At 47.6% G+C, this 12,651-nt stretch overlaps 4 protein-coding genes across 4 annotated transcripts; 3 read left to right on the forward strand and 1 right to left on the reverse strand.

The window, feature by feature from the left end:
- Window positions 1-1,136: 1,136 nt before the first annotated feature.
- Window positions 1,137-3,171, forward strand: POJ06DRAFT_290140 (fatty acid desaturase-domain-containing protein; the record flags this gene model as incomplete). Its single annotated transcript, XM_056190331.1, has 2 exons — window positions 1,137-1,657; window positions 1,707-3,171. Exons 1-2 carry the CDS (start codon window positions 1,479-1,481, stop codon window positions 3,169-3,171), a joined length of 1,644 nt encoding a protein of 547 aa, XP_056043684.1. The 5' UTR covers window positions 1,137-1,478.
- A 2,847-nt stretch (window positions 3,172-6,018) lies between these two features.
- On the forward strand, window positions 6,019-6,815 carry POJ06DRAFT_295322 (uncharacterized protein; the record flags this gene model as incomplete). Its single annotated transcript, XM_056190508.1, has 5 exons — window positions 6,019-6,054; window positions 6,112-6,262; window positions 6,323-6,418; window positions 6,476-6,632; window positions 6,728-6,815. Exons 2-5 carry the CDS (start codon window positions 6,118-6,120, stop codon window positions 6,813-6,815), a joined length of 486 nt encoding a protein of 161 aa, XP_056043685.1. The 5' UTR covers window positions 6,019-6,054; window positions 6,112-6,117.
- Window positions 6,816-9,439: 2,624 nt separating this feature from the next.
- Window positions 9,440-10,815, reverse strand: POJ06DRAFT_222253 (oxidoreductase; the record flags this gene model as incomplete). Its single annotated transcript, XM_056185646.1, has 2 exons — window positions 9,440-10,680; window positions 10,731-10,815. The coding sequence occupies 2 exons, from the start codon at window positions 10,813-10,815 to the stop codon at window positions 9,821-9,823; spliced, it is 945 nt and encodes a 314-aa protein (XP_056043686.1). The 3' UTR covers window positions 9,440-9,820.
- Window positions 10,816-11,151: 336 nt separating this feature from the next.
- POJ06DRAFT_252139 (uncharacterized protein) lies at window positions 11,152-12,628 on the forward strand. The gene is made up of 3 exons (XM_056187485.1): window positions 11,152-11,297; window positions 11,359-11,449; window positions 11,546-12,628. Exons 1-3 carry the CDS (start codon window positions 11,256-11,258, stop codon window positions 12,379-12,381), a joined length of 969 nt encoding a protein of 322 aa, XP_056043687.1. The 5' UTR covers window positions 11,152-11,255; the 3' UTR covers window positions 12,382-12,628.
- Window positions 12,629-12,651: the final 23 nt, after the last annotated feature.

Raw genomic sequence — 12,651 nt, forward strand, 5'->3', positions numbered from 1 at the left:
TGCGAATAATTGACGATTTCTTGAATATTTTTATTCGTAATTATTCGTAGATATTAGGCGCGATTAGGGCGTTACGAGCCAACAGAGTAGTCCAGAGCTGTTGGAAAGACTATCTCTGTCGCTACCAGACCCGTTGACTTTACTGTTAGTGTGATACATATAATCTAGGAGATCAACTATCTAGGACGCGTCAGAGCGAGTCCGAACGCGAATGATTGGCTGGTTTAAGTTTGGCCTTTCACTAGCGTCTTGGCAAACTTCGAATATTATTCGCAATTCGTATTCGTCGTTGACGTTTTATTCGTTTTACGATTATTCTACGAATTGCGAATACGAATGAGAATAGACAAAATTGTTAATTGTACTCGTGTCAATCTCTATACGGATACAATAGTCAGTGGCTGGCACACACAATTTCTGTCGTTTCTACCGTGCGCTCTGCTCGCATATCACCAGCAAGACACGCGTCGCTAGTGCACGTGGATAGGGTTTATAAGGGGGAGGCGCGTCCACGCCGATCGCACGAGCCTGGCAATCTCTTTGTGTAGTGTATTGTTTGAGATTGCGGAATTAGTGGCTTGCAAACAGAGTTGGAACTAGGGCATTGCCAAGTGGCAGCAGCATGATTGTTGGGTGTTAGAGTTGCGACAAATCCCTCGGTTGGCATGGACCTGGCTACTCCGCCCCCGCCTGTCGGGGTCGGCAGGCTTTTCTCGTGGACTGAAAATATTCTCCGATCTTAGATAACCTGGAGAGTTCTGCCTCGATCTCAGCAGCACTTTCTAAACCGCGATCACTAATTCGTAGAACAGATGATCACAGCCGGCGACACTATTACTTAACGTTTGCGCACATCCACACATATTTTTCAGCTAACTACGGCCACTCGACTGCATTAATTTTCTATCAATGATGTTGGGTTAGACCCGGGGTGGATATCCTCCCCCGGGCCGCAATCGGACTCCGACTCGCAGTTGGATTTAACTTTGGCCCGTCTTTTCGGGTACAGTGTACACAGTTGCGTACAGTGTACACAGTTGCAAAGGACAACCCGAGAAAGGTCATTATGAAGTTGAGGGTAAGGGGCTGAAGCACGAGCGTACCCGGATTGGGCTTGGCAGGACCCTGAACAAGTTTATTGTTCGGCCCCGTAAACGTCACCGGGGCCAGAGCGCGTTGCAAATTGCGAGGGTCTGTTCGTTTGGGACTGCTCAATTATTTCTCCTCATTCCGCCATCTATTATTATCTTGTTAGCGCCACTATTCTCGCATACTAATCTGGGTTTGCGCAGCAGACCCCTAGGCAAAAATCATTTGCCGCCATGCGCTACGCCTCGCTTGGGCATGGTCGTCTTGCCGGCGCCGTTCTGCTGATGGCGGTCCAGCGCCTCCCTGGTTTATGTATGGCCACCTGTTCCTACTCGTCGTCTTCTCGCGCCCCCAGAGAGCCGTAATCGCAAGTTATCATCTGTCACGCAATGAGCCGCAACCAACTTTTCTCCCCCGAGGCGGTCGAGAGCATGATTGCGCAAGGCAAGACAATCGTCATTTACGAGACTCGTGTCCTGCAAATCGACTCTTGGCTTCCAAAGCACCCCGGTGGTGAGAAGGTCGTCTTTCATATGGTCGGTCGCGACGCAACCGATGAATTCAACGCGTGAGCTGCACTACTTTCCTTCTGTCCGTTCAAGTATTGACAACTGCAGGTATCATTCAGACGAGGCAAAGGAGTTCGCGCGCCGGTTCCAGATCGGCCGGATTGAAGGCACTTGGAAGAATTTGGTGCCCCCGATCCAGGGCGGCTCGTTCAGAGCTATGCAGATGGTCGACACGGCAAAAACAATGCCGTCGATCTTTAGGAGCACGTCCTCCGAAGAGATTATCCCCACTACCAATATGGTTTCCCGACACGGCTCGTTCGACTCGACGACAGGCTCGGAGGCACCTAAGAAAGTCACAGTCGTCTCGCCCAAGATGCGTGAGCCGCCTGCCAGCGGAGAGCTGATGACGGACTACGACCGCAAACTGGTTGAACACGACCTAGAGAAGTATCCGTCTCTCGATTACGAAACGCAGAACTCGATAACAGTGAAATACAGAGAACTAGAAGCAATGCTTCAGCGAGACGGTTATTTCAAGTGCACGTATTTCGGGTACGGCCGTGAATGCGTGCGATATCTCGCGCTCGCCGCACTCTCGTACTACTTCCTTCAAATCAAGATGTATCTCCTGTCGGCCACCTGCCTCGGCCTGTTCTGGCACCAACTCATGTTCACGGCTCATGACGCTGGCCACCGAGCCATCACGCACTCATTTTTTTGGGACAATATCATTGCAGGTCTTATCGCCAACTACATCAGCGGCCTTAGCATTGGCTGGTGGAAGTCAAGTCACAACGTCCATCACTTTGTCACAAACGATCCCGTTCACGATCCCGACATCCAGCAACTACCGTTTTTTGCGGTGTCGACAAAGAACTTTGGTGGGATTTTCTCGACATACTACGATCGCTTGATCGAGCTCGATGCTGTCGCGAAGGTTATGGTCCGCATTCAGAACTGGACTTACTATCCCATTCTCTGCTTTGGTCGATTCAATCTGCACAGGCTTTCATGGGAATACCTGTTGATAGGCAAAAGTCCGCGTCACGGCCAAGCGGCTTGGTTACGGTACTATGAGATTGTAGGTATGATTGTGTTTTGGTACTGGTACGGCTACAGGTTGTTATACCAGCAGCTGCCCACGATGAGCGACCGCATCGGCTACGTACTGGTCAGCCATATCGCTACAATGCCATTGCATGTGCAGGTAACTTTGTCGCACTTTGCCATGTCTACTGCCGACTTGGGTGCGTCCGAGTCGTTTGCGCAAAAGATGTTGCGCACGACCATGGACGTCGATTGCCCTGCCTGGCTCGACTTTCTCCACGGCGGCTTGCAATTCCAGGCGGTGCACCACCTCTTCCCGCGCATGCCCAGACACAACTTCCGAGCCGCACAGAAGCATGTAATTGATTTCTGTAAGGATATTGGCGTGGAATACTGCATCTACGGCTTTGTCGACGGCAACAAGGAAGTCATCGGGAAGTTGGGGGATATTGCAAATCAGGCGTCTATCATGACTGATTGCACAAAACATATGCAGAAAGAAGCCATGTCCGGTTTGGCTTGAGGTTAGTTGTTTATGTTGAACATCTGGAAGTGTCATGTAAGGATAAAATGGCGATGGCCGGAGCTGGACTCCGACCGGGCAGGACTGGACAAACAGAGGAAACAGGAACTGCGACTGGTACTGGAAAACCTGAATCAATAGAGTCTTAGAGTCACTGGTTGAGCAGCCAGCAGTGTAAACTACGTCTTTTTCTATTCGGCGACTCAGTAAATATTATATAGAATTCCGTGGTCCTGGCCGATTGCGTAAGGTTATGGAAAAGAGTTGTACAATTTTGACTATCCCGATCCCATCTTTGTCCACTAAACTCCCAATTGCCTGCAAACATGCGTGCTTAGTAACGCTCACGTATCTGCTTTCATAACATCCAAAGGTGAAATCCAAAAGTCACCCTGAGCGTCAAACGCGGATTTGTGCCCTACTGCGAGCTCCGCTTTAGCGTTGGCCACATTTGCTCGGAGATAATAATAATAATGCCGCAAATTCGCGCATTCCCTCATAACCAAATGGTGTAAGAAATTTCTTGACAGAATCGTTGTGGCACGACATTGGCTGTTCTTACAGTGTCGGCCCCACCACACAAATTTCCTGGTCCTGACATTGATTTCTTTGAACGAATTGGCTACCTAATGCCAAAATTTCGTGAGAGTTCGTCCCACAGTAAACTAGCAGGCGGTCTTCCGCGGTGTTGGTTTGGCTGGTCGACGGAGACGATCTATCAATCAAACCCCTGACTGCGGCTGTGCGGCTGATCGAAACCTATTGGGGCAATCTCTGAGACGCTGACGGATGTACAATTGCCATGCTGAGACTACGTCCGAGAAAAAAGACAAAGGATGCGAGGCGAGGTCTGGTTTGACTTATATGGAACCATACAATCCAGGACTTACGCAACAGATATGAAACTGATTATGGTGGGAACAGATATGAAACTGATTATGGGAATATGAAATGGGAGGCGACATTGCCAAGTTCAACATTGGAGACAAGACAACACCGCAGTTAATCTCTCTGAGAAACAAAAAGAACTCAGTTCGTCCGAAATTCCAAAAATTGTCACCTATATGGCAATATTCTGATGGTCTGCAGGATAACATTCTCGGTCAGCCTGTGTATCATTAAGGGCGGAGGAAAGCATAAGAAGAAATACTCACAGCGCGATATCTTTATCTTCGAGGAATTCACCATGCGACTCTTGCCGGCAACGACCGCCGCATTCAAGATAATTTTGGCTGGCATACAATATTTGCCAAAACCTAGCGAATAAAATTAAGAGTAAGTCTATGCTTGCTGTGAGCACCGCGTCAAGTGGGACTGCAATTAGTGATATTCTGAAGTGGCGGTTTGTCAACAGTTGAATGTGACTTCGACCATCCACTATCGACTAGGGCTGTTGACGATACGATATCGCCACTATTTTCCATATCGTCAATCGGCATCGTCAAACTTAAGGTCTGCCGATATATATCGTCAATCGGCATCGTCTAACTGGAAGTCTGCCGATACGATATCGTCGTAATTTGACGACTGCCGATACGATATCGTCACCGATAATTGGAAGTGGCCCGTAGAAATTGGGCTCGGGCTCACCTACCAAAACGGAAAAGTCTTGTGCCGTTTGCATCATTAACTCATCCAGATTCATTTATTCGTCATCATCCAGAAACGTGTGACACGGATCAACAGAGCGTGTAAGCAGTAAGCAGCGTGTAAGCAGTAAGCCGTCGTTGTAGCGAGCTCTCGAACTTAGAACTAGTAACAACCAGATTATTTGATGACCACCCCTTGTCAAAGTTGGCTCTGTAATTGGTGGCGGATACACAAGGACGAGTATCCACAGATGGCAGCAGCAGCCAAGGATTATCTGGCGATCCCTGCCCCTGAAGTTGCTGTAGAGCGGCTGTTTAGCACAGCGAGGAATGTCTTAGGTATCCGCAGACATTCGTTGAAGGGCGATACCATAAGAATGCTGATGTTGATTCGCGACGGTTTCAAGTGGTAGGGGCCCAGGGCAGCGTGAGTGCGTTCCAATGTGCCTTCGTGTTCGTTAGTCTGTTTTTCCGGCATGTGATGGTGACCCATCTGGGTGATTTACGAGTTATTTTTCGTCTCAGTCTGGTTATACAGTGTCAACATGCGTCCGCTTGGCTACTGGCGTCTTTTTCAGTTCCTTGCCTGTAGTGTACATAGCTCGTGAACATTTCCAACGTTGATCTTTGCGTTAGCATTCATTATTTTTAGTTTAATTTTATAATAAATTTCTTTTATATTTTTAGTTTAACAGTAGTACTCAATAATTGTCACAAATGCTGGATAGGGACTATTGTTTGAAAACTCGCACGCTGACCACAAGAAACCTAAGAATTCAATGTATCAGAATATTGCCGATTTGACGATATCGTCAATATCGCCAACAGCCCTACTATCGACCAACAGAGCCGCGAACTGCATTGTGGCAAAACATTCGCCCGGGCGGCAATCCTGGTCAAGGACAGGCACCAATGCTGTGAACGTACCTCTGCTGCCCCTACAACGAATTCTGTTATTCTAACCCTCCTCAGGCTCCTCTGAGTCTGTGTAGGGTAGTTGGCTAAAAAACCCGGATCGCTGATCACGTGCGTGAGTTGAACCTTCTTTCGATACTGGCTTCTTTTGGTGGAGGCGGCAATTGAAGCCTAGATGTGCGATGATAGCTGCGGCTGAGCCCACATTTCTACCTGAGCGCAAGGTTGCGATTACAGTAAATTCAGTTGCCCGGACAACCTGACCGTCAGATAACTGACTAAGTCCGGGTAAACTTCTACATATGGACACAACACGCGCAATTGCTGGTCTGGTTGGCTACCTTTATGTTTGGTCTCAGGCACACTACGAATTTTTATGGTAAGCTTTTGTGCTATATACTGAAATTTCTTATTTTGGCTGACCAGTTATGAACAGTAGACCATGGAGGACCAGCTGGAGATTGCCCTGCCCTTGTTGCGTGATTCTGTACCGGTAAAGCTACTGCAACAGCCTCAGGATCCTCCGTCTGACCAGAATTTGGCTGCTGCCAGAGCATATTGTGGTCAACTGCGTGCTCTCCGTAACGGTCAGTGTGCCATGATTTGCCTGTGGAGGTATCGTTTCGATGCTAAAGTTTAAAATTAAGAAGGAGGATTGGATAATGCCAGTCGGCCAACTCAGCAAGAAATGATTGATGCCGCCCGTTATTTAGCGGTCATGGAGGATAGAATTAGGGAAACTCGTAAGTTATCGGGTAGAGCGTAAAGCCACGCCGCCTATTAAGATTTTTAACGAATAGGTGGTGATCCTCTTCAGGAAATACTTCGAGTCGTGAATGAGATGAGACAAGCGCAAACTGAAATGAGACAAGAGCAAACTGAAATGAGACAAGAGCAAACTGAAATGAGACAGACGATAACTGAGATCTTAAATCGTTTGGACCATTTCACACGGATGTAGAACATTGGTGCAATTGCGACTCTGAAGGTAAGCAGCAATTGTCCCGCCCTTGTTCAGTCAACAATAACAATTTGATTTAGCAAGCAAATAGAGATCGTGATGGTGTACAGTTAACCCTAAATATTATTCCATTTGCCGATGGCTCGATGCCTACACAGCATCCGGTACGTATAACATAGTCGACACGGGATTTCCTGAACCTGTTTCTCAACTTTCTTGTCTTACATTTAGCATAATCTGCCGCCGCTATTTACACTGGCAGCCATGAACGGTCTTGAGAGGCCACAGCTCGATCAATACTGCCAAGGCTACGACATTCCTGCCACTGGTCAACTAGGTGCCATCAGAGGTCGCTTACGAAGAGCCGTTGGAATGGCAAATTAGCCGGTTGTAATAAGCGGCCTTGTGACTCAGTAGTGTATCCTTATTTGAGCAAATTAGATACGATTTGCGAGCAACTCGTAACTCGTAATCGTATAGTCTATACGATTACTATACGATTGGCTGTAAAAGTTTACGATTAACTATACGAGCAATCACCTGAGTCGCTCGCAAAAAATCGTAGAAGAACCTAAATCTAGTTATTGATTCCAGCAGTACAGCTATTTTGTTAGGTAGCCTTCCTAGACCTCTACCTACGAACATTTTGTAGTGTGCCGCCATGGACACTAAATACAACTTAAACATGGAGTTTTTGGACTCTGCCTCAACGATCCTGTTGTCCATTCCCGCGCTTACCAAACTACACCATCAACCATTTATTTCATTCCTGAATCCTTTCACTTCTAATATTTCTTATTTCTTATTTCTTATTTATTTTATTATTTTACTTTTTGCACCTTTGAAGTTTTCTGTCCAATCGGACTTATACTCTATGCTCGTAAATATTGGCTACCTGCTTATTGTGACTAATTCTCCGTTTTCTTTATTGCGCGACTGCACCTTGAATAGAAATTGATTTAAATATCCCTTAATTCTATCAATTTCTCTGACTATATAAAACTCTCAATCTCCTTGATGAATTGCACGTTATGTGTGTAGCCACAAAATGCATTTACCTGCCTACTTTTACTAATTCACCCTTTAATATTTCGCTACTCCAAATTAATTAATATTATTTAGAAATTTAGAAATTATCCTCGTAATTCATTTTGATTCGCCTCTTCGAGACTGCTGAATGATGTTCCTCTACTTATGGCTACGGGACGGTCAGTTGTGCAATTGTCGACTTCCTATTCCGGTACTGCTTGTGCTGCAGCTAGATTTAATAGCCATAGCCCACTCTCTTATCTTGTACCGTATCTGCTCTGGTGCAGTCACAGTTATGCTTGCTCACCCTTACTAACCTCTAGCCTCACGAGCCGCCCTCTCCTACCAATAACCGATTGAATTTATATATCATTCGGATTTCCTGAATTTTCTCATTCTGATGCTACTATTTTCATTTAATTCAAGGATCCTTATTTTTCGTGATGTTTTCAGGGTAAGCGGACCCGGGCTTTTGGTACCAACACAGTACGACCGGGGGCCACTCTAAATTCAGCTAAACTACTTTATCTTTTATACCGTATCTGGCCCGTTGCTTTGACAGTCCAGCTCTTGTCACCCCACTTTCGTAGAATCCCTAACCCTTTAAGAAACTGCGCCGACAATGGGAAACTGACAAGTCGCCCAATTTATGTGCTAAAATACTGAGATAAATTGCTTAAAATTCCACATAGACCAACGATTCGAAAAAGCCCATTTTGACTGTGCAAAGCCCCGATTTCAGATTTTCGCACTTTCGTTGTATACAGAACCACCCCCCCTGAACCAAGTGCGAAAAAAGCCCCCGACTGTGCGGCTCATTACTATCACCATTGCCAGCTTCGTCATCAACTACGTGACCGAGGTCAAGGACGCGTCGTATAGCTCCTCGGAAGCTTCCAACTTCCTCTCCTACACGCTGATCACCTTACCATTGGACGCTTCATCGCCACTGCGCTGGCCACGGTATTCCAGTCCGACTTCCTGCTGATTGTGTACGCGTGCTGCGCCATTGCTTTCAGCGGCTATGTCTGCGCGGGGGAGGGCCGCGCCAGCGTTGGGGTGCTGATTTTGCTGTTTTTCTTCGAGGCGCCCATGTACCCGACCATCTTCACGCTGGGCACGGCCAACCTGGGGCCTCACACGCGGCGCGGCGCCGGCATCCTCGTCATGGGCGTGGCGGGTGGCGCCGTGTTTCCGCCGATCCAAGGCGCCGTCGCCGACGCGGCCAGTACGCATGGCTCCTACCTCGTTCCGCTCGTCGGTCTACGTCCTGGGCTATGTCGTCTTCCACTGGCTCTGTCACGACATCTTCCGAGTCAAAGATATTATGGTCTTCGGACCAGTCGGCATCGGCAAGGTCCAATATAGTGCTAAGCATGTTGAGTATGCTGAGAAAAACGACGCTTAGTTATGATTAGCTACTAGTCCGGGTTGTGAACTTGTGATACCTCTCAAGGCGTACTGACTTATAGCAGTTGTCTTCCGTTAGGGAGTGCGAGGAGGGTCGACAGACAAGATCAGAGTATAATAATAAAAAAAAATTAGTTCTGTATTCAAATATTGGCTGATGTTGAGCGTGAGGCGCTTAGGCTTAGGCGAGGAGAGTAGGTGGGTTATATAGAGTGGGTGAATACAAGAAGTGTAATGTCAGGAACGTGGCCTGGGCGGTGCCGGGACGACGTCCACGTGACTGCGCAGGCGAGGACTAGGGTTCCCCGCAAAGATGATATTGCTCACTCTTCATCGTCCTCCTTCCTTTACTGCTTTTTTGATAGCCTTCTAGTAGTACAATACATTTTAACATCCTTTTCCATAGGGTTCTGATAGACAGTGATATATTTTATGGAATAATTTATTTTAATTTGTTGTTGTTGATGTCTCTTTAGTGTTGTGTGGCTACGAGGTGTCACAAATTCAGCGACTAGGTGGCATGCACCATGATATTGGCTGTCGATCCTGTCGATCCTGGTTCATGGCCATGAACCACAGCTTACTATGTTAGCGTTATGTCTGCTGGGATGCCAGACATCAACGTGCTAAAAGTCGTTGACGAAATCTTTTGGCAGCGTTCATACAGAAAATGCGACTGTGGCGGATAAATACTTATGCTAGTCTTAAAGAGGAATAGCAGGTGGGATTCCAATGTTTCTCCTTCTTAAACCTTTGCTAAAACTTCCTGCGTCCAAGTCCACAACTCTCCACCAACTTTTTCACTCCGCGCCGTCTTGCACAGCTTCTCCGTTGCGAGAACCCCAATTGGCATATAGAACCCGCCATTCTGCATCTTGTCTCGAGTCGTGCCAGTCACGGTCCACACCTGACTATAGCAACCCTTTTCGGGGTCCATAAGCGATACGCCCAGCATGAAGTTGGCCACGTACAAAAATGAACGTTTCCAGAATGTCAGGTCTGTCACCAGCCCAGTCTCTACCACCCCAGGATGCACAGAAACCGTCAAGATATCGGGATAACGTCGGGCCAGCTCCGAAGCGTAGGCGATATTTGCGAGCTTGCTCTGGCCATATCGAGTCCAGGACCCGAATATAGTGTCCTGCGTCGTGCGCACCTTGTCGTAAGCAACACCACCCTTAGGATGGCCTCGATACCCAACGCTTGTGAGAATGATCAGGCGCACGTCAGTTCCGGGAAGATTGGTGGTACGTTCTAAGACGGGTAGGAGCACGTTAATCAGCATCGCGTGGCCTAGGTGGTTTACTGCAAACTGTATCTCGAACCCATCCTTGCTGAGTCCCGGCGGCGTTGCCATTATGCCGGCGTTGCACATCAGAATATCGAGACGATCTAGGGTTTTAGCGACGGATGTAGCAGCTGTCTTGACAGAGGCAAGAGACGAGAGATCTACTTCGACGAAGGTCAGGAGCACATCGGGATATTCCTTCTGGAACTCAGATATGAGAGTCGAGCCAGCAGATGCATTGCGGCCGCTGAAGTAGATGTGAGCTGGGGACTGCTTCGCTAGCTTCAGGATAGAATTCCGACCAAGACCCGCAGTGCCTTGGAAGATGTTAGGTGACTTCTCTACCGACCCTCGCGGCAGAACTTACCACCGGTAATAAAGATGATTTTTCCCTCCAGAGACGGAAGCTCTTTGTCAGGGTCGAAATTGACAAGTCCTTCTACTGCTGGCATGGCTTTAGATGTAGATGAGTCGGAATAGCTTTATTAGGAGTGTCCTTTGGCGGAATGAGATGTTAAAAGGCTGACGGGTGCATATGCGAGAGAAGCCCGGAGATTCGATGGGCCCCATAATGTGGTATTTAAAAGTAAACAGTCTGGCATTTTTTAAATCGTTGATCGGCCTCCGGTGAGGGTCATGAAGTCGTCTGATATTCATGTTCGTTTGATCATTCCCAGCGAACATTCAAGGCGAACTTACACTAGTCCCTATTTGGACTTAGCGCGTAAGCAGCTGTGCATGAGATCAGGGGTTGATGTTGTGTGGCTTCAAGCCTTCAGCCCAGCAATCCTAAAGCGACTTGTTCTCTTCACTACCAGCTCCTCCAACTCAAGTCAAACGTTTTCTATCTCACGTCACTTCATTTCTTCAGACTCCGGCGGAGCAATTGAAAATGTCAGATGTCGGTGTTTATTGCATGGAATGTCTCCGAGACGTAAGTCATGGCCAATCCCAGCATGTTTCATACGCTTGGCGTTGACTGGAAATGTCAATAGGTGAAGGGTGGTGATGATAATTGGACGGGGCTAACGGACCCCAAGGAGAGGCGGAGGCGGCAGAATCGAGTCCATCAGAGAGCATGGCGACGTAAGTGCTCTCTCTACATTTTATTCATGCGGCGCGAGCTCAATATTTCCTTTCACGCGCCACAGAGAACGAGTGTTAGCTCACCAGCGGCTGTAGGCAAGCGTCGAGCAGCTAGAAACGGGACCAATACGTCGTCTTCGTCTGGCGGAGAGTTGACTATTATCCATTTTATTCCAAACTCTACTCAACAAGAAACGGGTCCTCCGCCCGTAATCGATACCGCTAGTACGTCGACAAACGCATCAGGCAAGGCGGTTGCCCTGAGGCAGCATAGTAGTCGAAATGAGGGCGATTCTTACTTGTCATCATCGACTGCGTCTTTCGTGTCATCGTATCAGCCTCCAAGTTCTCGCGTCCTTCACCCCTTGCTTCCCTATCTTAAGTCAATTTCGGACTTGAAAACGCTCCCACCCATTATCTTTCCTCTGTGTCCTGACCACCACCTGCTCACGCTTGTACAGTATAATGTCTTACGTGCAATAATCACCAACATCCACATACTTCGCCTTGATAACATCTTTCCCGCGGAATGCGGCGCGGCTCTGAACATTTCTGCTCTGCCTTCACCACATAGCTCCACTATCCCGTCAGCATTTACCCCGACCGCAGTCCAAAATTTGGTACCGCATGAGGTCTGGATGGATATCGTTCCATTTCCGCAGATGAGAGACAATCTGATATTGAATATCGGCAAGTATGACGCAGATGATCTGTGTGTGGATATACTTGGTGGTCTGTATGAGGGTTATGACGATATCTGGCTAAGAGGGATATTGGTGTGGAGTAATCCGTGGAGCGAGGAGGGGTGGGAGGTCACGGAGGGCTTTCTGAACAAGTGGAATTTTCTTTTACGCGGCTGTGAGACTTTGATGAGGTCGACAAATCGGTGGAGGAGAGCAAGGGGAGAAGATGAGCTTGTCTTTGCTCTGTGAGCTGACGATGGTTCAGCTATAAGGCCATGATACTGTAAGAACTCGGGGAACGTTCGAGTTCGGCACTAACAATCTTATGAGGTCGGAAACCAAAGATCAGATATTTTAGAATCTATTATTCGAGTATAACAAAGAGGTTATCGTGCCAGCTTATATGGACGTCGGAACTGGAGCTCCGAGCGTCCATAAGCCACTAAGTAAACTAAGACAAGAAACATAATTAAGCTGCGAAGTCGAAAATAGAAACATTAATAAGCGACGAAGTCGAAC

Source organism: Lipomyces tetrasporus (genome assembly GCF_029532465.1).
Source record: "Lipomyces tetrasporus strain NRRL Y-64009 chromosome Unknown POJ06scaffold_5, whole genome shotgun sequence".
Lineage (NCBI taxonomy): Eukaryota > Fungi > Ascomycota > Lipomycetes > Lipomycetales > Lipomycetaceae > Lipomyces > Lipomyces tetrasporus.